We start from the raw sequence: 22,810 nt of genomic DNA, 5'->3' as shown, positions 1-22,810 counted from the left end.
GAAGTGATAAAATATTTTCTTTATTTAGATTTAAATCTACCAATCCAAAGCTCTAGGTGCCGTTACATAATTAATTACACAATAAATACCAGTGAGTCTCAGCAGCATTAAAATTAGTTCCACAGGAACTTTGCCAGCTGGTCACCTCTCCACATTGTTTCCAGAGCCCTTATCAGAGAGATGTCTTTTGCAGCATGCCTAGGAAGTTACCAAATGTGGGCTATTTCATACCAAGAGGAGCAGGTTCCAGAGCCTTCACAGAGAATGCGCTGCCAGCTGCCGCCTCTCTTTCATAGGGATCGAGCCTGAATGCCCCTACTGACTGCAGCTCCGGCAGCATGGCATGGCGAGAGAAGCAATCCCTCAAGCAGGCCAGCGCCAAGACAGTTAGCCCTTTGTAGGTCATAACCAACACTTTAAATTCCACCAGAGACCAAGAGTCAGTCAGTGCCACTCTCCTGCTGACACAGCTACTGCCACTTGTTGGGGGTAGTTAATTATGTCGATGGGAGAGCTCTCTCTCGCCAGCATAGGGCAGCTACATGGCAGACCTTCCCGCTGTGCAGCTGCATCGGTACAACTGTCCTGCTGTAAAGTCTCTAGTGTAGACATAGCCTCAGTCTCCGACTGGTTTTAAAGTCTAGTCACCTGCGGAGTGCGCTGCAGTAGTCTAATCTCGAGATGACAAAAGCCAGGATAACAGTAGCAAGGTCTGCATCCAACAGGCAAGGTCACAGCCTCCTACCCTATGATGTGCCCGGTTTATAAAAACCCCAAAAAACCAGACACTGACTGGGTTACCACTGTCATATGATCAAATAAACGAATTCCTCCAGAAGGGCTGATACTACCTCTTCCACTTCTCCCAACCCTCCATCACCTCTGGGTTTGATCCTCATCCATGCTCAGCTAGACACCAGCTGAGGTGAGTGGAACTCACTGCTATGAGATATCATTAAGGCCAGGACTCAGCTTGGAAGAATTAAAAACAGTTTGGATATTTATATGGAGAACAGAAACATCCAACATTATAATAGTGAGGATTGAACACACAAGTGTTGAAATGGCTACTTCAAACCCTCCTTGACACTCAAGCCTTAATTCTTCACAGTATATGTTAATCCAACAATTGAGAGTTCAGAGACCTCCTTGGGAACGGATTGTTCCATAACTGCTTACTGCCTGGTTTCTTGCATCTCTCTCTAAAACATCTGGTTCTGCTCACCATAAAGTGCTTCATTAATTAGTCCAGAAATTGACTAGGACACCTGTAATGAAGCTGCCTTTGGTGGGACACACCTGAGCATATCAATTCAGGACAAATTGTTTAGAGCAGGGCAGTTACAGCCCCAGGTTGGTGGTTCTCCACCTCTAAGGCACATTGAACCAGCCAAACAGAAAGGACTTCAGTTTCACCCCACTGGCTAACCGTAAGTCATACAAGCAATTCCCTTAGACATTCCAGTTTCCCAGTATCACCACCAGTACCACTTATTATAGGGATGAATAGTTATGAAAACCAATGCCCCAGTAAAAGAAAAAAGCTTCTCTCGATCCCAAAGGACCAAGCCCCAGACCCAGGTCAATATACAAATCAGATCTTACCCACAAATCACGCTGTTGCCAATCCTTTAGAATCTAAAATCTATAGGGTTATTCATAAATGAAAAAAATATAGATGAGAGCTAAAATTGGTTAAATGGAATCAATTTCATACAGTAATGGCAAAGTTCCTGTTCAGGCTTGTAGCAGTGGTGTAATAAACTGCAGGTTCAAATCAAGTCTCTGGAGTACATCCACAGCTGGGATGGGTCATTCAGTCCTTTGTTCAGAGCTTCAGTTTGTAGCAAGGTTCCTCCAGAGGTCAGAAGCAGGATTGAAGACAAGATGGAGCAGTTTCCAGGGCCTTTTATATTCTCTGCCCATGGAAGGACACCCCTTTGTTCTTACTGTGGAAAAATCACAGCAGCAAGATGGAGTCTGGAGTCCCATGGGCAAGTCACATGTGTGACTCAGTCTGCAGGCCGATGCCATTGTTTACATGTTAGTTTGAACATTCCCAGGAAAGCTCAGATATGGATTGGCGTCTCCCCAAATCTATTGTCAGTTAAGTGTTTCTCGATTGGGCACTTCATCTGCAAATTCCTTTCTCAAGAAGCTGACCAAATGCTTCACTGAGTCTACTTAGAATCAAAACACATTGAGATACAAGTACATAGCCAATTTTCATAACTTCAACTACAAAAATGATACACACATACAGATAGCATAACCAGCAAATCATAACCTCTTTACAGACACCTCACATAGAAACATAGAATCATAGAATATAAGGGTTGGAAGGGACCCCAGAAGGTCATCTAGTCCAACCCCCTGCTCGAAGCATGACAACCATGACAACATGACAACCTTTGTACAATATTTGCTGTAAATATATAACAGTGGTTGCAACAATGATCTATACAGTCACAGTTCATGTCAATAACATCACAGAGAGTTCAGAGACCTCCTTGGGAATGGATTGTTCCGTAACTGCTCACTGCATGGTTTCGTGCATCTTTCTCTGAAGCATCTGGTTCTGCTCACCATAAAGTGCTTCATTAATTATTCCAGAAATTGACTAGGACATCACACAAGACATTCAAGGAAGTTCTGTTGCAAGCTCTTTTCCCCAAAAGATCCTTCTTCTGATAAAAGTCAGAATTTAAAAAAAAAAAAAAAAACTCATGAGCTGGATTTAAAAATGAAGAAACCTGGAGAGAGAGAGAGATTGCAACAAAATGGATGCTTGCACGTTAGAGTTAAATGAAATGATGTAAGAAAACCTAACCCCCAGTTTAATTAGTTAAAAACCTTCTTACCAGTGACAACATAGGCAATCATACATATTCCAACTGGGAGTAGCATCCATATTCTCTTTCTGTATTCTGCAAATAGAAGTTTTAAAAATGTTTCAGTTTCAACAATAGATTTTACTGAAAAATGTGAGATGTAAAATATTAAACCGTTTTGGTAACACTCTCTTTCCAAGCCAGGAAAGATATCTAGTGGCTTCTGGAGGGGATGGAATACACTCAACTCTTATTACAGTTAGACCTTAGATAAGTAAGAAATTCTCACCACAAATCTTTAAGTATCTCTGGGCAGAGACAGAACCAGACCTAATGCATCCAGTACCTTTGCCCCGCCCCTTTCCTGAGGCCCCGCCCCTGCTCACTCCACCCCCCTGCCCCATCGCTCACTCTCCCCCACCCTCACTCACTTTCACCATGCTGGGGTACAGGAGGGGGGTGAGGGCTTCAGCTGGGGGTGCAGGCTCTGGGGTGGGGCCAGGGATGTATATTTATACATGTAAATCAGGTCCTTACAAAAAGTCAAGTAGTGTAAAATGTATTTTTGGAAAAGTTTATGTGTATTCTGCATGCAAAGTTCAATAATGTTGTTGTAAACTGGGACCAAAAGTCCATTGTTAACAATTTATTGATAGCCTTGCTACCAGTGCTTCACAATTTCAGTTTAAAAGGTATATATATATATATATATATATATATATGTTTGCCTGTTTATGGATATAAAAATAAGCTAGATAGCACTGCGCAAGAATCTGGACATATTTGCAAAAGCCCCTCTCACAGGAGACCAGGGTGAGAGCTCGTATACACTAAGTGATATTTTCTCCACACCTCCAAATATTTTTCAAAAAGTTCTTTGAAGTTTTCCTGTTTGCACAGCTTTACATTTTAGTAATGTAAGTTCTAGATATCGCAAATGCTTTCTCCATTCGTTAAGAGGGTAATTATGAATAGTAAAAGAGTAATAATACAACTGTGACATTGCACTCCATATGTTTTATGGAAATATGCTTATGAGTGTGAATATGATGTAACTGGAATATGCTTTATGCAAAAGGTCTCTTGTAAGGTATCATAAAAGTCTAAAACCTACTGAATATATTCCTCCTATTTCTATGTATGTATCATTCTTGTATCTGAAGCTAGAAATATGAAGTATAATTCTGAGGTCCTATTGTAATTATACAAAGTATAGGCCATTAATGGTGGCTTAGAATCTTGATGGCTCCCATTGACTAGGGCAACTGGTTGTGAATGAGTTTATTTACCTGCAAGCCTTCCTGTGTACTGTTGTAGGAGCAGCAGTGATGTATAACCTCTATGCTGAAAAGGTCTCTTACACTCTCCCCCCCCCCCCCCCCCCCCCCCCCCCCCCCCCCCCGGTTTTGTCTCCTCTCCCTCTTTGAATACCTGTGAAGTGGCTTTCCCTCTCCCCCTCCCTCCTGGAATGCTTGTGGGATGAATGGGCTGCTTCAGAAGAGCTCCAAGGTAGACAAGGTGTCTGGGACTCTAATTAGGCAGTGATCACACACCCAATGCATGGACACTGCCTGAGGTGGAGTGTGACCAACCAGATGCGGCCAAGTTATCTCTAGTTGCAGGCCATGAGGAGCAGGTCCTTAAAAGGGGAAGTGGCCATGTGCTCAGGAGTGCACTCATAAACTTGTACCTCCCATGAAGGCCCTTCGCCCAGACCACCTGGCCAGTGTTCTGCTGCATTGCATTCCATCATGCCTTGGGAAGACTTACTTTCATCACACCATCCATTGCTGTGCTGTGGAACACTTACCTTGAAGGATCCTGACATCTCCAGTGCCGTGCCTGTCCTGGGAGTGTGAGTATGTGAGCATGACCCCGCCCCCTTTTCTTTTGAGCTAAGCTATCAGAATAATAGCTCTTTCTGCCAAATTCTGGTGAGTCATTAGTCCTCCCTAAGCTTACTAGCTGGCCCAATTTCAGGTAACGTGTACATGTGGGCCAGCCCGTGGGTAATGAAGAATAAGGTCTTACAGGACATGTGACCATGTCATGTGATACCAGAATCCATCTTAAATCTGGTACTTTTCCATTTAGAAGGAGGGGTGAGGACCCAGAGAGACAAAAGATTCCTGCCTTTTGCCAAAGCTATAAAAAGGGGGTGGAACAGAAAAAAGGAGGCTGCCAGTCATGAGAAAGCCCCTGCTTTCCACCTGAGATATCTGCTGGAACTAACAAGGACTGTAACATGGGAAAGGATTGGGCCCAGACTAGGAAGGAGTCTAGTCTGTGAAAGAAGCTTATTGGAACATCTCTGAAGGTTAGATATTACCTGTAATCAGTTTCTTAATGTATTAGGCTTAGACTCGCATGTTTTTGCTTGGTGACTTACTTTGTTCTGTCTGTTACTACTTGGAACCACTTAAATCGTACTTTCTGTATTTAATAAAATCACTTTTGTTTATTAATAAACCCAGAGTAAGTGCCCCACCACAGAGCCCACACCCCCAGCCAGAGCTTTCACCCCCCACAGCACCCTCAACCCTCTGCCCTGAGCCCCTCCCACACCCCAAACCCCTCATTCCCAGCCCCAGACAGAGCCCTCACCACCTACACCCCTACTCTTGCCCTGAGCCCCTTCCATACCCCAAACCCCTCATCTGCAGCCACACCCCACAGACCTCACCCCTGCACCCCCTCCCATGCCCAAACTCCCTCCCAGAGCCTGCACCCTGCACCCCAATCCTCTGCCCCAGCCTAGGGCCTGCACCCCAGACCTCCTCCTCCACCCAAACTCCCTCCCAGAGCCTGGGGCAGGTAGGGGGGTGGAGTTTGGGCGGGGGCGGGTTCTAGGTACCACCAAAATTTCTGCAAACCTGCCACCCCTGCAAATTCAGCAAGGAGAAGGCAGAGGGCTCTGTCCTAGACAGCAGGAGCTCTATCCCAGGGAGCAAGACTCCGACCACGGGTTTTGTTATTCTGGATTCCTCACCTGGGAATTCTGCAATCTTGGAATAGGTTGGACTTGCAGCAGCAGCACTGAGTTGCTTCACAGCAAGGCCGGACCAGACTAGCAAAGTCACACACAACAGGACCATATAGCTGCAAATCTCAGCAGAACCTGCAGTGCTGACTCCTACCTGTTGTAGGCCTTGCTGGAGCCCTAGGCATAACTAGCGTGTGAACCAGAGCAGGCCCTGCCTTAGCAAAACACCACCACACTTGGTATTAGTTAACACCAAGGAAGCATATTCCTGAGTGCAGAGGATGGTACACAAAAAAGCCACAGATCTCTCAATTAACTATGTAAACATATTCCTAAGAGATGGTACAAGAACACACCGATCCCTCATATGATAAGGAGGGGATGACAGCATAAGGGTGTTTTGTTCACACTAGTGGGTACAAGGATAAGGGTGGTAACTAACACCATCTGGGGAGTAATACATAACTTGTTTGTATCAATGTATAAAAGCAGAAGTCATAGGAGGGGCATCTTTGCCCAGCCGAGAGGACAGCATCCGGGTGAGCTGACTGAGCACGTACCATTGTTGCGGGATATATGGTGTTAGTGTACCTGTAGCTCCTATGGGGGACTATGAACCTGACTGAATGCCTTCACCACTGAACCGAGCCTGTGGTCTTTCTTATGAACAACACTGAGGAGGTCTGCTGAATCAGCAAGCTGCGTCCTCTGCTGGTGGAGCTCCAAGAACAGCAGCACTGAGCAGTCGTAACAACTAAGCAGCCTTAACAACATTCCTCAACACTTGCCACCGCTCACCTGCTCCAGTCCAGAGAGGAAAGCACCCCCTCCCCTTTGGATGTATAATTTGGACCATGCGTGAGGCGGTTCCATATATCACAGGACTCTATTGCAAGTAGGGAAGAGCCAACTGCCAAGGTGACCAGGGAGGTTACACTTTAGTGTCCTATTGCTGGAAGTAGGAATCCAGCCCTGGCTAGGGGCTTGAGCCATGGTTTTATTTATTTTATAAACTAGACTGAACCTAGCCATTCTAGGTGCCAGTGGCAGCAACAAGAGGGTTACACTTACATGATCATGTTGTCCTTAATGGTACAACCATGAAAGCAAATGGCACTGGTCTGCCTGGGAATGTAATTCATGTCATGGTAGTTCTAATCTAATCTACTTGATTTGTTGATGGTGAAATCCATTTGTTCCACTGTAAATAGTGCAAGATACGTTAAATAAATCCTAAATAACAGACAGAACACACTAAAAATGCAACAGTGAGACAAGGAACTTACGTTGAACAGGTAGCTCCAGGGAAACTTCATGCCAGTTGACCTCATTACTGACATTACAACTATAGGAGCCTTTGTCAGACCAGGTAGTGTTTAGTATGAGTAACACACTGTTATTCTGAGAGAGCTGGTAATGGCTTTCTATAGGGAGGGGCTTCCCATCCTTCTTCCACTGATATTTAGCCACTTTCTCAACTGATGTGCTGCACACCAGCTCAGTGCTAAGGCCGATCAAGGACAAGTTGCTCCAGAGTTCCGGCTGGGACACGGGCTCTAGATGAAAAGAAGCAATTATTTCACTGCCCTGCTGATAAGACTTCATTCACTTCCCCTTTAAATCAATGGATGTCTTACAGTGGGATTTGGATTAGGACCAGCATGAGTTTTACAATTAAGAGTTTGGGTAAAAATCTTAAAAGTGCCTAAGTGATTTGGCAATTCTAAGGGTACGTCTACACTGCAATTGGGTGTATAACTGCAGCATATGTAGATGTAACAAGGTAGTTCAGGTACTGATAGCAGGGAAACCATAGCAGCATGGGCTTCAGTACAGGCAAGCCACCTGAGTAATTACCCAGGCAGGTTTGTATAGCCCACGCTGAAGTCAGCTTCACTGCTATCAGTATCTGAGCTGGCTAGGGTATAGCTACATATGCTGCAGTCACACACCCTGATTGTTGGGTAGACATATCCTTGGTCTCACTGAAAGTCAAATGGAGAGTCCCACTGAAAGTCAAACTTTTAGAAAATTGAACTTTTTTTTTTTTTTAAAAAGGGAAGCTTTTCTACTCCTGGTGCAAGTGAAAACTCCTAGAGTAGCTGCAGCTTTCTGGTACCATTCCTCAGTGAATTGCAACCGACAATGATATTCTGCCAGGAATGTTTTTCAGTCTTGCCCGTACTGAAGAACAGCACTAACAAGAGGCCGAGTTCTTCCAGGGCACTGATTCTGAAAGGTGCTGTCTATACAGATTAAAATAGAACCAGAAGAGTTCAGATGAGACCAATAATAGAGTAATAGGAGTTCCATTTTATCATCATCTTCTCTGACTTACCAACAACTTCTAGTTGGATGGATCTCTCATTTTGCTTCTTCATGTTTATTATTAGGGTATAGATCCCACTGTCATTCACTTTTAATCTACAGATCTGGAGAGATCCATTTGACTTCTGGAAAAGAAATCGGTCTTGGTCCACAACGTCAGGAAAACTGGAGTTATTGACATGATAAATCACGAGGTACTGCTCAGAAAATTTCCACTGCATGAGGCTAACACCCTGCAACTGATCCAGTCCAGGGAGCATAATGCAGGATCCTGCAGCAGCAGTCATCTTCTCTCCTGGGGGCCCAGCTATGACGGAACACCATGAAATCAACCATGCTACTGCAAGAGAAAAAACAAGCAGCTCTTGTTTGGTTTATTGTCGTCTGTAGTTACACCAGTATAAAACCAGTTCAAGAGAAAGCAGAATCAGGGCCTGAATAATTATTACCGCTGCAGAGCCAGGAGTGAAAATAAAAAATAATCACTTCAACAGAGACACTGCATTGTTGTAGTAGACCATAAATCTGCAATCCATTAACCCCCTTTTTTGTCCTAGGATTACAAAGGTATTAACCGGCCACCCTATCTGAATGGTCATTTACAATGGGTGCTACCACAGTCTGTTCCACTTTGCACGTTGCTGTGAAGCTGGGAGTACCTCTCCCAGACCTGAAGAAGAGCTCTGGGTGGCTCAAAAGCTTGTTTCAAGTTGGTTCAATAAAAGATATTACCTTGTCTTCCTTATCTCTCCAATATCCTGGGACTGCCCCAACTGCAACTACACTGCATTCTGAAGATCTGTCAGTTATAGGAACGAATCGTTCATTACCGTTTTGAATGTCAAATAAGTCATTATAGTGTTTCCCCACATCCCGAGGAGATTCACTCATATGCAGAGAGTCAGCATAAGGCCTAAATAGCACTTAAACTTTTAAGTGGGACTTAGGTGGTATGTTGGGGCTCATGCCAGAACTCCATACAGGGGTGAATGTCAACCTAAGGCACTTGAAAGTAATGATGACATATCACTTGTCAAGCTTTGACAATCCCCGAGGTTTACAGATAAGTTAATCAGAATCATTTGGTTAAATATCTATTTTGTTTCAGAGCCACTGTGTGATATATTTATCAAAGGCAAATTATGGTTATTTTGAGCATCTGTCCCATCAGGATTGTCAGTAGAGTAATGGAAAAGCCCTGGGCCCAATTCTGTTCTCACACTGTGGTAAATTTGGAGTTACCAGACTGAAGTTACACCGGAGTAAAACTAGTTCAAGAGAAAGCAGATTCAGGGGCAGTGTACTCACTGGTGCAGAGCCAGGAGTGAAAATACAGTAATCACTTTCACAGGCCCTCCAGGAAGGGGGGCATATTTTAAAATATGTTGCCAGTGAAATGGTGAATTGAATGTAAACACCAAGAGATATTTACAATCAGGGGGACCTTCCCTGTCAGATAATAGCAATTAAAACAATATGGTATCATGTTAAACATCATATTAACATTGTTTGTTATCTGTGTGACTGATCAATAATTCAGACAGGTTTACGATCTCTTAATTATGCATGTAAACTAGTTTTTTTTTTTTTACACATTCATGTGCCAAATTATGGCCCAGCTAGCACAGTGGTGCAGGGGCTTTTGGGGAATAAAGTATCCCGTTGTAACCTTGTGCCAGCTACCTGCATCTTGGGCAGCAGAGAAGACAAGCTGCATAGAACTACTATATTCCTCCCTTATGCAGATTGTCTGGGGGAGGTGGAACAGGGCAGGGACTGGCTAGAGCCCTGGCTCCATCTTGTCCCCTAGCAGGTATGGGAGGGATAGCTCAGTGGTTTGAGCATTGGCCTGCTAAACACAGGGTTGTGAGTTCAATCCTTGAGGGGGCCATTTAGGGAACTGGGGCAAAAATTGGGGATTGGTCCTGCTTTGAGCAGGGGTTGGACTAGATGACCTCCTGAGGTCCCTTCCAACCCTGATATTCTATGATTCTAACCCTTTCTGGGCATACTGGATTGGAGCCAGAGTGAGCCACATCTTGTAGGATCCGGGCCTTGGAGTCTATCTCTGTAAGCACAAGGCAGCAGAAACAGTCCTCTAGGTCCTGAAGATGCTTCCTACATTCTCAGGAGGCTATCTAGCGTGGCCTAGTTGACAGAGTACTATACTAGGACTCAGGAGACCTGCATTCTCTTCCTAGCTCTGCCGTTGGCCCGCTGGGTGACCTTGGACAAGTCACTTCCCCACCTATACCTCAGTTTTCCTCATCTGTAAAATGGGGATAATGATCTTGATCTCCTTTTCAAAGCACTTTGAGACCCATGGATGAAATGTGCTAAATAAGAGCTAGGACGTGGTATTAGCAGCCTTAGGAGGATAAGACAGATGATGGTCAGTGGGCCCTGAAAACTCCCACTGCATTTACACAGCTGAGTGGAGTAATGGTAGTAGGGATGGAAGAGAGGGGTTAGGAGCAACCTTAAAAAGGAATCCACGGAGAAAAAAGTGGAAGACAAAACAAAATTTGGAATCCCATACCACCAAGCAGAATTGTTTGCAAGACTTAAGAGTAACTGGGTCAGTTATTGCAGGCAACACCCTGTCTGCACCTGCCACTCCTCAGCCAACTTCTGTGGGCCCTGCAACTGGGGAGTCCCCTGCCCAGGCCACTGCTGCTTTTAGGGTTGCCAATTTTGGTCTGACGTATTCCTGAAGGTTTCATCACATGACAATCTTTAAATTAAAAAGATTCATCTTTATTTCCTGGAGACTCCAGGACAATCCTAGAGGGTTGGCAACCCAAACTGCTACCCTGGACTTGCACTTAAAAGAGCAAGCATCAGTACTTCCTCTCTCCCCCTGTAGCCTTTTTACGTATTACCTATCAGACAGTAGTCTCTCATATCCAGCTCTATAGAATACAGAATAACGTATTCGTTACACACTACACACCCTCAGGTCCCTCCATCTGTAAAACCATGCTCCCTTACTGTGACTCTATGGTGAGGAATTCAGCTGTATTAGAAAGCTATACAAATACCTGAAATAACTTTTCCTAAATACAGGCACTAATTCAGGAAGTCACCTTGTTCAGAGTAAGCACATGCTGAAAATTAAGCATGTGCTTTCCTGAGTCAAGGCATCATTTCTTTATTTATCCTAGGCAAGATTGTATAGGTGGCAAAGTCTAATATATGACCTGGGACTCTACTATAATATCCACAGATCAGATTGGTTAAAAATAGTTTCCCCACTCATAGCTGGGCTGTATTTTAAGGTAAAATAACTCAAAGTCTCCCAGAGGTACACACAAATGCTTAGTACCTTTAGGACGGTCTCTCTAATCAAATCATGGTCCCATTTTTAACCCTGATGGGGAGTGAGATTTCTGGCTTTAAACTACTCACCGGATCATCTAGTCTGACCTCCTGTAAATCACAGGCCACCAACACCACCCAGCCCCTGCATACTAAATCCAACAACCAAAATGAGACCAAAGCATTACAGCCCCCAGGAGACTAGACTATAATGTGCCACAGGCAGAGCATAGGTGGGACCAAGGTGCACCAGTGCCAAAGCCCCTGCAATGGCAGGGAAATGATTAAGTAAGATATATCCAGATAATCCAAGCAAGTGACCCACATGTTGCAGAGGTCCCACGGAATGCCCCAAGGTAAGCCTCACTTCAGTACCAGGCAAATTGGTTGAAACTATCGTAAAGAACAAAATTGTCAGACACAAGGATGAACATAATTTGTTGGGAAATAGTTAACATGGTTTTTGTAAAGGGAAATCATTCCTCACCAATCTACTAGAATTCTTTGAGGGGGTCAACAAGCATGCAGACAAAGGAGATCCAGTGGATATAGTGTATTTAGATTTTCAGAAAGCCTTTCACAAGATCCCACACCAAAGGCTCTTAAGCAAAATAAGCAGTCATGGGATAAGAGGGAAGGTTCGTTCATGGAGTGATAACTGGTTAAAAGATAGGAAACAAAGGGTAGGAATAAATGGTCAGTTTTCAGAATGCAGAGAGGTAAATAGTGGTGTCCCCCAGGGATATGTACTGGGCCCAGTCCTATTTAACATATTCATAAACTATCTCAAAAAAGGGGTTAACACTGAGGTGGCAAAATTTGCAGATGATAACTAGCTTGAGTAGTTCTGTAAGTCCCAGGCAGACTGCGAAGAGCTACAAAAGGATCTCACAAAACTGGGTGACTGGGCAACAAAATGGCAGATGAAATTTAATGTTGATAAATGCAAAGTAATGCACATTGGAAAACATAATTCTAACTATACATATACAATGATGGGGGTCTAAATTAGCTGTTACCACTCAAGAAAGATCTTGGAGTCATTGTGGATAGTTCTGTGAAATCATCCACTCAATGTGCAGTGGCAGTCAAAAAAGCAAACAGAATGTTGGGAATCATCAAAAAAGGGATAGATAATAAGACAGAAAATATCAGATTGCCTCTATATAAATCCATGGTACACCCACACCTTGAATACTGCGTCCAGATGTGGTCACCCCATCTCAAAAATGATATACTGGAATTGGAAAAGGTTCAGAAAAGGGCAACAAAAACTATTAGGGGTATAGGACAGCTTCCGTATGAGAAGAGATTAATAAGACTGGGACTTTTCAGCTTGGAAAAGAGGTGATTAAGGGGGGATATGATAGAGGTCTATAAAATCATGAGTGGTATAAAGAAAGTAAATAAGGAAGTGTTATTTACTCCTCATAATACAAGAACAAGGGGCCACCAAATGAAATTAATAGATAGTAGGTTTAAAACAAACATAAGAAAGTATTTTCTCACGCAACGCACTGTCAACCTCTGGAATTCCTTGCCAGAGGGTGTTGTGAAGGCCAATACTATAACGGGGTTCAAAAGGGAGCTAGATAGATTCACAGAAGATAGGTTCATCAATGGCTATCAGCCAGGATGGGCAGGAATGGTATCCCTAGCCTCTGTTTGCCAGAAGCTGGGATTGGGTGATAGGGCATGGATCACTTGATGATAACCTGTCTGTTCATTCCCTTTGGGACATCTACCATTGGCCACCGTCAGAGGACAGGATACTGGGCTTGATGGACCTTTGGTCTAACCCAGTATGGCCGTTCTTATGTTCTTAAGGTCATTGCCAATCTGCCCTAGTGGAAATATCCTTCCCAATCCCACATACATTGACCAGTTAGACCCTGAGCACACAAGTAACACCAAGTCAGCCAAGCACCTGAGAGAGAGAATGCTTGGTGCCCACTCAGAGACCTGGACCTCCCCATCTGAACTCCCATCTCCAGCTGCGGCCATCTCTGATGCTTCAGAGGAAACGAAATTTGAAAACAAAACAAAACCAGAATACATGAGGGGATGGGGTGGATACCTTCCTGACCCCTGCAGGTGTGGCTAAAAATCCTGAAGCATGAGCTTTTAGACACATAAAACAAACCAGAATTGCTATGCCCTACCCCCTGCCCATCACGAGCAACTCCATCGTACAACTGCACTAATACATTTGTCAAGCTCTCTCTTAAAACTAATTAAGTTGTTTGCCTCTCATTGGTCAAGGATTGAATATTCCCCATCCTGGATGGAAGAAATTCCTCACTGTGAAAGGATAGAAAGGAATTTCAGTGGCTGACTGTTTAAATGCCAACTGTAGCTGCTCAAAAATTTTGATATTAGAAGCGGTCCCGGTGCACAGAGTGCAAGAGGAGTGACATTTATTGTGAGAATCCAGTTTTTCACACTTGTGCCACTACCACGTGTGATACTTATATCTAGGCATCTATATCTACATCCAAACACACTTGGCTGTAATACCCATTTAATAAGTTGCACAAGTTCAAATCTCAGAGCAAATTTCAAGACATGACCATATTTGAAAACAAAAACACACACACCCAGCCACACAAAAACTTCTCCATCTTTCCACAAAGTGGTGTTTTAACCTCACCACAGCTACGCTGGTATAAGATGTAGGATAGGCAGTTTTTAGTCCTGGACCAGCAACAGATTTAGGAAAGATTTTCAAAGACACAAAGGGCAGCTGGCCTCTGAACGTCCCACTGAAAATCCAATGCAGGGAGAGAAATAGATGCTTTACCTCATTTGGGAGCTGCAAATTGCAGAAGGGCCCAGGGTGCAGACCTTTTGCATGGAAGCAGTTCTTACACATGCAAACCATCCCATTGTCCTCAGTGGTGTTTCTTTTGGACTACTCCTGGGACTAAGTTTCAGAGTAGCAGCCACGTTAGTCTGTATTCGCAAAAAGAAAAGGAGGACTTGTGGCACCTTAGAGACTAACAAATTTATTTGAGCATAAGCTTTCGTGAGCTACAGCTCACTTCATCGGATGCTCATGAAAGCTTATGCTCAAATAAATTCGTTAGTCTCTAAGGTGCCATAAGTCCTCCTTTTCTTCATGGGACTAAGGTTTATCAGGATTGAGCCTTTAATTTCTAACCCTGGTTCAATCACAAAATATCTGCCCTTTAAAAAAATCACAGCATGATTATGCAGACTGGTAAACCAAACTCAGGTTATTTAGGGAGGTTTATAAGATGTATCAACTGCCCTTTCCTTCTGCTCCTGAAGTGTGTACAGTTTAGCTCGTGGCACTAGGAGAAAAACTGGCACTGCAGACAGAAGGGCATGAGAAATAACAGCAACAGCATTTAAAAAAAAAAAAAACTTCTCTGAAACAGCTTTTCTGGGCCAGCCTGCAGTACGTACAAAGGCTTCGATGGCGTGGGAGGTTTGGTATGAAGATTTCTTGGCGTCGTCTTTGAGGAGTAATGGGAGGACACCTGACTCAGGGAAGGACTGGGCTAGGCCACACCACAGAACCCTTTTAAAGACCCCAGCAACCCACAGACCCCCTGGAAGAAAAGGCAGCTTTGCAGAAAAAGTTCTAGGCTTCACCACTGAGGCCCAGCCACCTTCCCCACTGCGAGCAACTTCCCTACAGCGGGCAGGTTCAGACCTCACAGCACAAGTCGGTTACATGCACGCAACAGCCCTTCACCGCAACCCGTTCTGGGCCAGGACCCGCTGGCCTGGTCTACACGCCTGAGGCGCCACTGGATGTCAATGGCAGCGGAGGGCTCTCCATGCCCGGGGGTAGGGCTTGCAGGGAAGAGGCAGCTGCAGCAAGCTGCAGCCCAAAACGCTCCAACCCCCCGCCCCCCACACCCGGGACAGATCCTGCTCCCCTCACTGACCCTTGGCAGCCAGCGCTGGGGCTGGGAGGGGGCGTACGACAGACCTGACAAAAAGAATTTAATCAAGATCTGCCAGGGCCGGGTTTGCCAGAGCATCGAGCTCTGCGCCACAAGGGGCCGGGCCCCAGGCGCTGCAAAACGGCCCCACGCCCGCCTTGGCCTGCGGTCGCCGGACTTTCCCGTCGGTCCCTCGCGACCCTTCCCCTCCACCCCAGCGCTGCCCGCCAGCATCCGCTCCTCGCGCCGGGCTGTGAATGCCGCGCGCCCCCCCCGCTCACCTGAGAGCGGCGCCCGCAGCCCCGCGCCCCGCAGCGCGCGCATGGCCGGAGCGCGGGCCCGGCCGGCGGAGAGACTCGCAGGCACTAAATCAGACGCTCCTGCCGCCTGGGCTCGGGGATCAACCAACGCTGCCGCACGCTCACGAATAATCCCTTCACAAACGTTTCTCAGGCACGGTGCGAAATGCCAAGGAATTCGGGGGGGGGGGGGGATTAACCTGCCAGATTCAGGCGCTGTTCAAAACACCTGCTGCCCCAAGTCGATGCGAGTCAGTCACACCCCCAGGCAGAGTGCTGATATCCAACCCCGTGTTGCTCCCTTGTCCCTGACGAGTTTCTGATCAGAAACAAACTCCAAGCTGCCCACACCTTCTCCCCCCCAGTAAATTCATACGCTCCCTGGCTGTTGATTTCAGTATGGAAGCAGGACTCTCCTGTTCCTGGCAGTAGGCGTTCAGCTGAAATTAACTCACCTAGGTTAGGCTGGAGTTGAAGATTAAAATAAACCAAATGGATTAGTTTGTGTGTCCTAAAGTTTAAGCACAGAAGGGCAGGGCCAGATTAACCTTTTGTGGGCCTGGCACCAAACATATTTGTGGGTCCCCGTTTAGGCAAGGGAGCATGGCATGGGGAGGTCAGACCCCAGACCGAGGGGCCAGCCAGGGGCCTGGCATGGCAGGGGTGGCCCCGCTCCGCCCAATGCGAGTGCACTTTTTACAAACTGGCAGTTGCCAGACTCACAGTGGCCCTGTGATGCCAGCATTCCCCTTCCCCTCGGGGGGCGGCCCTACCACGCCACAGAGACCCCCACCCAACACCCCCCCCGACTCCCTATGACCATAGCCTCCCAGACCCACTAGGTCCAGCGCTCCCCCAGAAATGCACAGCGCCCTGCACAACATTACCCCTGCGCAGCACTCCTCTGCCCAAAGCCCCACCATAACTGCCCAGCACCCCCCACAGAACTCCCACTCCCAGTTGCCCCAACACACACATCTTCCCTGCCGCCTCACAACCCAGCACACACACATACCCCCCAGACTCCCCACAGGCCTAGAGCCAGAGGTGCACTAGGGTCCTGCCAGAGGGCAGAGAGAAGCAGGGGGGTGGGGCGAGGGGGCGTAGAGGAGTTCTCTGCCAGCTGGCAGGCAAGCCAAGAGGAGCAAGTAGTGGGCAGGGGGAGGAGAGGATCTCGCGGCACAGTGCAAGTGGAGTAGGCCGGGGACCCTTCTGAGCATGGGCCTGGCTCCATGGAGCCACTGGCGCCATTGTAAACCTGGCACTGCAGAATGGACCACCAAATATCATCTTGTCTGACCTCCCCCATATCACAGGCCACCCACAACACCCAGTACCTGCACAGTCAACCCAACAACCAAAATTAGACCACAGTATTACAGCAGCCAGGAGACTAAGGTAATATGTCTCCAGAAATTGTGTGTTCATAAGGGCAAGAAATATGTAAGGGAGGTGGGCAAAATTAAAATGAAAAAAAAAAAAGGACCTAGATTCTGGGCCTATAGATTGCATTGGGGGCCGATGCTGCTCCATATAGTTTTAAAGGGGTGAAAGTGAAAGCATTTTATGGGGCAATTTGGGGAGCACAGTATGTTGAAAATGCTTGCAGGAAAAGGGTTAATCAAAATTATTCCCTGGGGACTATCTGAGATCCCCTGTGTATGCATCCGATGAAGTGAGCTGTAGCTCACGAAAGCTTATGCTCAAATAAATTGGTTAGTCTCTAAGGTGCCACAAGTATTCCTTTTCTTTTTCAGAGGAACAGCCGTGTTAGTCTGTATTCGCAAAAAGAAAAGGAGTACTTGTGGCACCTTAGAGACTAACCAATTTATTTGAGCATGAGCTTTCGTGAGCTACAGCTCACTTCATCAGATGTTTACCGTGGAAACTGCAGCAGACTTTATATACACACAGAGAATATGAAACAATACCTCCTCCCACCCCACTGTCCTGCTGGTAATAGCTTATCTAAAATGATCTAAATGATTTTAGATAAGCTATTACCAGCAGGACAGTGGGGTGGGAGGAGGTATTGTTTCATATTCTCTGTGTGTATATAAAGTCTGCTGCAGTTTCCACGGTAAACATCTGATGAAGTGAGCTGTAGCTCACGAAAGCTCATGCTCAAATAAATTGGTTAGTCTCTAAGGTGCCACAAGTACTCCTTTTCCTTTTCTTTTTGTGATTAGGAGTTGCCCAATCGTCCTTCAGCAATCACCCAGCACTTCCATTTAAGGCAGTAATTTTGGGGTTTATGTTCACCGCACAATTAACTCCAGTGTTGCCAGGCACAATAACCCTTAATTTAAGTGGAGAAGTGCTTACTGGATTAGGATTTAGGAAACCTGGGGTCAATTCCCTGCATGGCCACAGACTTCCTGTACTGGGCAAGACCTTGGGCAAGTCTCTTAGCGCCTCAGTTTCCCATCTGTAAAATTAGGATAATAATAGCACTTCCCTGCCTCCCAGGGAGGATAAATACATCAAAAGATTGTGAAGGTTCTTTGAGAGCTACAGCTCAGAAGAGCCATATATGAGCTAGGTATTATTATTTTAACTTGAGTTTGTTGTCTTACCAAGTGTGAGGTCAGTCTAACGAGACAATTCAATCGACAGCAGGATACCAAGGGAGGAAAAATAACTTTTTAAGTGGGAATGAGAGTGGCCCATTTCAGACAGTTGACAAGAAGGTGTGAGTAACAGTCGGGGGAAATTAGGTTTAGGTTTTGTAATGACCCGACCACTCCCAGTCTTTATTCAGGCCTAATCTGATGTTGTCCAGTTTGCAAATTAATTCTAGTTCTGCAGTTTCATGTTGGAGTCTGTTTTTGAAGTTTTTTTGTTGAAGAATTGCCACTTTTAGGTCTGTTATTGAGTGACCAGGGAGACTGAAAGGTTCTCCCACTGGTTTTTGAATGTTATGATTCCTGATGTCAGATTTGTGTCCATTTATTCTTTTGCGTAGAGATTGTCCGTTTTGGCCAATGTACATGGCAGAGGAGCATTGCTAGCACATGATGGCATATATCACATTGATAGAGGTGCAGGTGAATGAGCACCTGATGGTATAGCTGATGTGTTTAAGTCCTAAGATGGTGTCCCTTGCATAGATATGTGGACAGAGTTGGCAATGGGGTTTGTTGCAGGGTTTGGTTCCTGGGCTGGTGTTTTTGTTGTGTGGTGTGTAGTTGCTGGTGAGTATTTGCTTCAGGTTGGGGGGCTGTCTGTAAGTGAGGACTGGCCTGTCCCCCAAGGTCTGTGAGAGTGAGGGATCGTCCTTCAGGATAGGTTGTAGATCCTTGATGATGTGCTGGAGAGGTTTTAGTTGGGGCTGTAGGTGACGGCCAGTGGTGTTCTGTTACTTTCTTTGTTGGGCCTGTCTTATCATAGGTGACTTCTGGGTACCCTTCTGGCTCTGTCAATCTGTTTCTTCACTTCACCAGGTGGGTACTGTAGTTGTAAGAACACTTGACAGAGATCCTGTAGGTGTTTGTCTCTGTCTGAGGGATTGGAGCAAATGCAGTTGTATCTTAGAGCTTGGCTGTAGACAATGGATCATGTGATGTGGTCTGGATGAAAGCTGGAGGCATGTAGGTAAGTATAGCAGTCGGTAGGTTTCCGGTATAGGGTGGGGTTTATGTGACCATCACTTATTAGCACTGTAGTGTCAGGGCTGGTGCAAGGATATTTTGCGCCCTAGGTGAAACTTCCACCTTGCACCCCGCCCCTCCTCCTTCCCTCCCCCCGGAGCATCGCTTATTATAAACTTTCAAAAATGAGTACTACATAAAGTGGCATTGTTCATTAGAATTAATATGTTTGGCTTGAAAAATTATTAATTTCATTATTTAGTCTATATATTTAATGAAAATAAAGGGCTTTGGGTCTCCTACACGTGGCTAGAGCCCCTCCTGCTCCCCACCCCCCCATTCCCCCATGGATCTGGAAAGGGCTGTTTTGGGGATCAGAGCACAGAGCTGGGAGTTGAGATCTGGCTTCTATTCTCCACCCTGGCACCAACTCACTGGATGACTTCAGGCAAGTTACTTCCCCGTTCTGGGCTTCAGCTCCCCCCAGCATTCAGGTGTGAAATGGTTCCTTGCTCCTGGGCTGGAAAGTGCAATGCAGGCGGGAGAGGGTGTCTGAAGGCCTGTCTTCCCCACAGGTGTGAGGTGAGGATAGAGTTTCAGCCTCCATCATGACTGTCCTGGTTACTTTACTCTGCCCCACACCAGTCGCTGCTGAAGCCCCTTACTCAGAGAGCTCTGGCCCAGGGCAGAGGCGTCAGTGTCATTCTGGGCCTGATTTTCAGAGATGCTGAGCACCTGCGGTTCCCCCGATGTCTGTGAGAACTCCAGGGTTCTCAGTACTTCTGAAATTCAGGGCACTTTATTTCGAATGCTGGGCCAGGACTGAGCCTGCAAAGGCAGGTCCAGATACTTCCCTCAATCCACAGCAGATCTCCCATCAATCACAATACAAGCAATCAGGAGAATGATGAGGGGCAGTTGGCCCAGTGCTGGGAGTAGAGAGGATATGGCCCTAATGTGGTCACTAAACTTCTACCTAGGAAAGTTACTGGTGCATCTACTGTCATTCAGTGGGAGAACAAAGATCTCTTGGGTGCTGCAGCCTGCCCAGGGTTCAGCTACACTTAACCTGAGTTGCTCGCAGACTTGCAGTGGTTGTGCACCACGCGACTGGTCACCCATGTTACATGAAAATCTGGCTCCGACGGTGTCGTAATTAGACTTAATAGTTACTGCCACATTTCTTAGAGCTGTTGTCCCAGGCTGGCTGCAGACTCAGGCAGACAGAACTGTGTCGGCTAGACGCCCATCACCTTTGGAAGATTTTCTTTGTAGCCATAAGGGCTCGAGGCAGCCGGGTTTCTTCACTGAAAACTTGCAGTGTGCTGCCCCTGAATCCCAGATTAATACCTTGTGTGGGCAGGTGCAGAGCTCAGGGCTTGAAGGCCTTTGGTCTAACGGTCTGAGCCAGCGCAGAAGTAGGAGCCTCAGTCTCCTGTGTTCAAAGCAGGACTCCAACAATGACTCCCTGGGTGACCTTGGGCAAGTCATGTCTCTGTTCTCTGCCTAAGTTTCCCCAAAATGGGGCTCTATTTACCTGCTCCACAGGGCTGCAGGGACGGATGGAGATGAAGGCTTGGAAGGTGGCACGTGCTGAGGACAGTTACACTTTTGCAGCTCTTTAACCCTGTATCCTCTGGCAGGGCCATGATCCACCCCTGCAGGTGGACCAGTGGCCACAGTCTCCTCTTCCTTTCCCCCATCCCTGCCCCCCCTCCCGCCGCTGCATTGCTGTCAATAGGGCCAGCTGCAGGCGGACTGATGTCACCCGCTCCGATCTGCAGCCGGCAGCCCTTGGGCAGCAGCCGCTGCTGCGGCAGGGGGTCCGGGACTGCCAGAGCCGGAGGGAGCGGGCTAGGGAGCAATGTGGCAGCCTGGGGACTCGGGAAGGAGGCGGCTCCGGGCTGGCGGGGGGTGCAGGTGGGCAGTGATGTGGGGCGTGGCAGAGGGAGGCGGCGGGGCCTGCAGTTGCAGAGGACTCCCGCAGAGGTAGGTGCTAACGCAGCTGCGAGCGGCCCGTCCCCCCACCGGGAGCAACAATGTAAAAAAAAAATTGGGGGGCATCGCTTTTTGGCGCCCCCAAATCTTTGGGCCCTAGGCGGCCACCTAGTTCGCCTAGTGGTTACACCGGCCCTGAGTGTCTCGGAAGTGGACCTCTTGTGTGGACTGGTCCAAGCTGAGGTTGATGGTGGGGTGGATTTGTTGAAATCTTGGTGGAATTCCTCAAGGGCCTCCTTCCCATGGGTCCAGATGATGAAGATGTCATCAGTGTAGTGCAAGTAGAGCAGGGCTGTAAGGGGACGAGAGCTTAGGAAGCGTTGTTCTAAGTCAGCCATAAAAACGTTGGCATACTGTGGGCCCATGCGGGTACCCATAGCAGTCCCGCTGACTTGAAGGTAAAAATTGTCTCCAAATCTGAAATAGTTGTGGGTGAGGACAAAGTCACAAAGTTCAGCCACCAGGTTTGCAGTGATGGTATCGGGGATGCTATTCCTGACAGCTTGTAGTCCATCTTTGTGTGGAATGTTCATGTAGAAGGCTTCTTCATCCATGGTGGCCAGGATGGTGTTTTCTGGACTATCACCAAAGGACTATAGTTTCCTCAGGAAGTCAGTGGTGTCTCAAAGATAGCGGGGAGTGCTGGTAGCGTAGGGCCTGAGGAGAGAGAAGTTAGCTCATGTTCACCTGAGTCTTTACTGAAGAGTTTTTTCTTCACTGACACAGTGGCTTTGCCTTTGCTTTACTTTGAGGTAGTGAATTGATGTTAGCTATTCTGCTACAAAAACTTAGTGGAGATAAGGCACTGTAGTGTTGCCACAAGGAAATTAGGCAAGTTCAGCCAGGAATGGGTGGGTGGGTATATATAGTGCTGATCCTACCCAACAATCTCCCAGTCAGAACTATAAGTGCCTTGTCTTTGCTTATAGTTTTACAGCATGATAACAAATCTGCAATAACTATCTCCTTGTATAATAAACAACAAAATAAACCAAAAAACCCACATCTGTCCGTGAAAGTCAAGTTGGGAAAGAATGTGACTGTCTGGGATCAGATATATTTCCTTGTTTAAAAAACAAAAACACAACAAAAAAACCCTCACACATATATGGAAGAAAAGGAGAGTGTGGGCTCACTTTTTTACAATTTTTCCAGCCTGATTGTCAGAATTCTCTGACAATTTTATTTACTTCCTCTTTTCACTCTCCTGTGTTGTTTTAACTCAGTTTTTCCCATAGTAACAATTGATTAAGAGCAAAAAGAAATCTTTTAACTATCCCTATAGGGACTCAGGAGCTATGAAGGCATATAGATAGATAGATAGATAGATATACTTAATTTCCCCAGCATGGCTGGAGCTATCAAAATGCTACATCTACCTGCTGATATAGCCCAGCTTCACCCATTTACAGCTTCTTCATCACACAGAGAATAAACACTTCTCACAATAGCACACTGTCACGTGATGATTTCTGTGATGATTTCACAGGACACAAAAAGTAGAATCCAGTCCGGTGTAAAGCTTCTTTTATTTTAATCCATAAACCAG

General features: G+C 46.3%; 1 protein-coding gene across 2 annotated transcripts; it reads right to left on the bottom strand.

Annotated features, from left to right (window-relative positions):
- LOC125642941 (HEPACAM family member 2-like) lies at positions 1–16,002 on the bottom strand. 2 transcript variants are annotated; one of them, XM_048864904.2, is made up of 5 exons: positions 15,656–16,002; positions 8,153–8,482; positions 7,101–7,370; positions 2,862–2,927; positions 1–2,687 (listed from the first exon to the last, which is right to left on the bottom strand). In XM_048864904.2, the coding sequence occupies exons 1-5, from the start codon at positions 15,696–15,698 to the stop codon at positions 2,629–2,631; spliced, it is 768 nt and encodes a 255-aa protein (XP_048720861.1). In that variant the 5' UTR covers positions 15,699–16,002; the 3' UTR covers positions 1–2,628. The 2 variants fall into 2 exon arrangements, with proteins under 2 accessions (XP_048720861.1, XP_048720862.1); XM_048864905.2 differs by having other exon boundaries at positions 1–2,753; positions 15,656–16,001.
- Positions 16,003–22,810: the final 6,808 nt, after the last annotated feature.

Source organism: Caretta caretta, chromosome 9, assembly GCF_965140235.1.
Source record: "Caretta caretta isolate rCarCar2 chromosome 9, rCarCar1.hap1, whole genome shotgun sequence".
NCBI lineage: Eukaryota > Metazoa > Chordata > Testudines > Cheloniidae > Caretta > Caretta caretta.
Note: the sequence above shows the minus strand (reverse complement) of the source record. Positions and strands in the feature narration are given on the sequence as shown.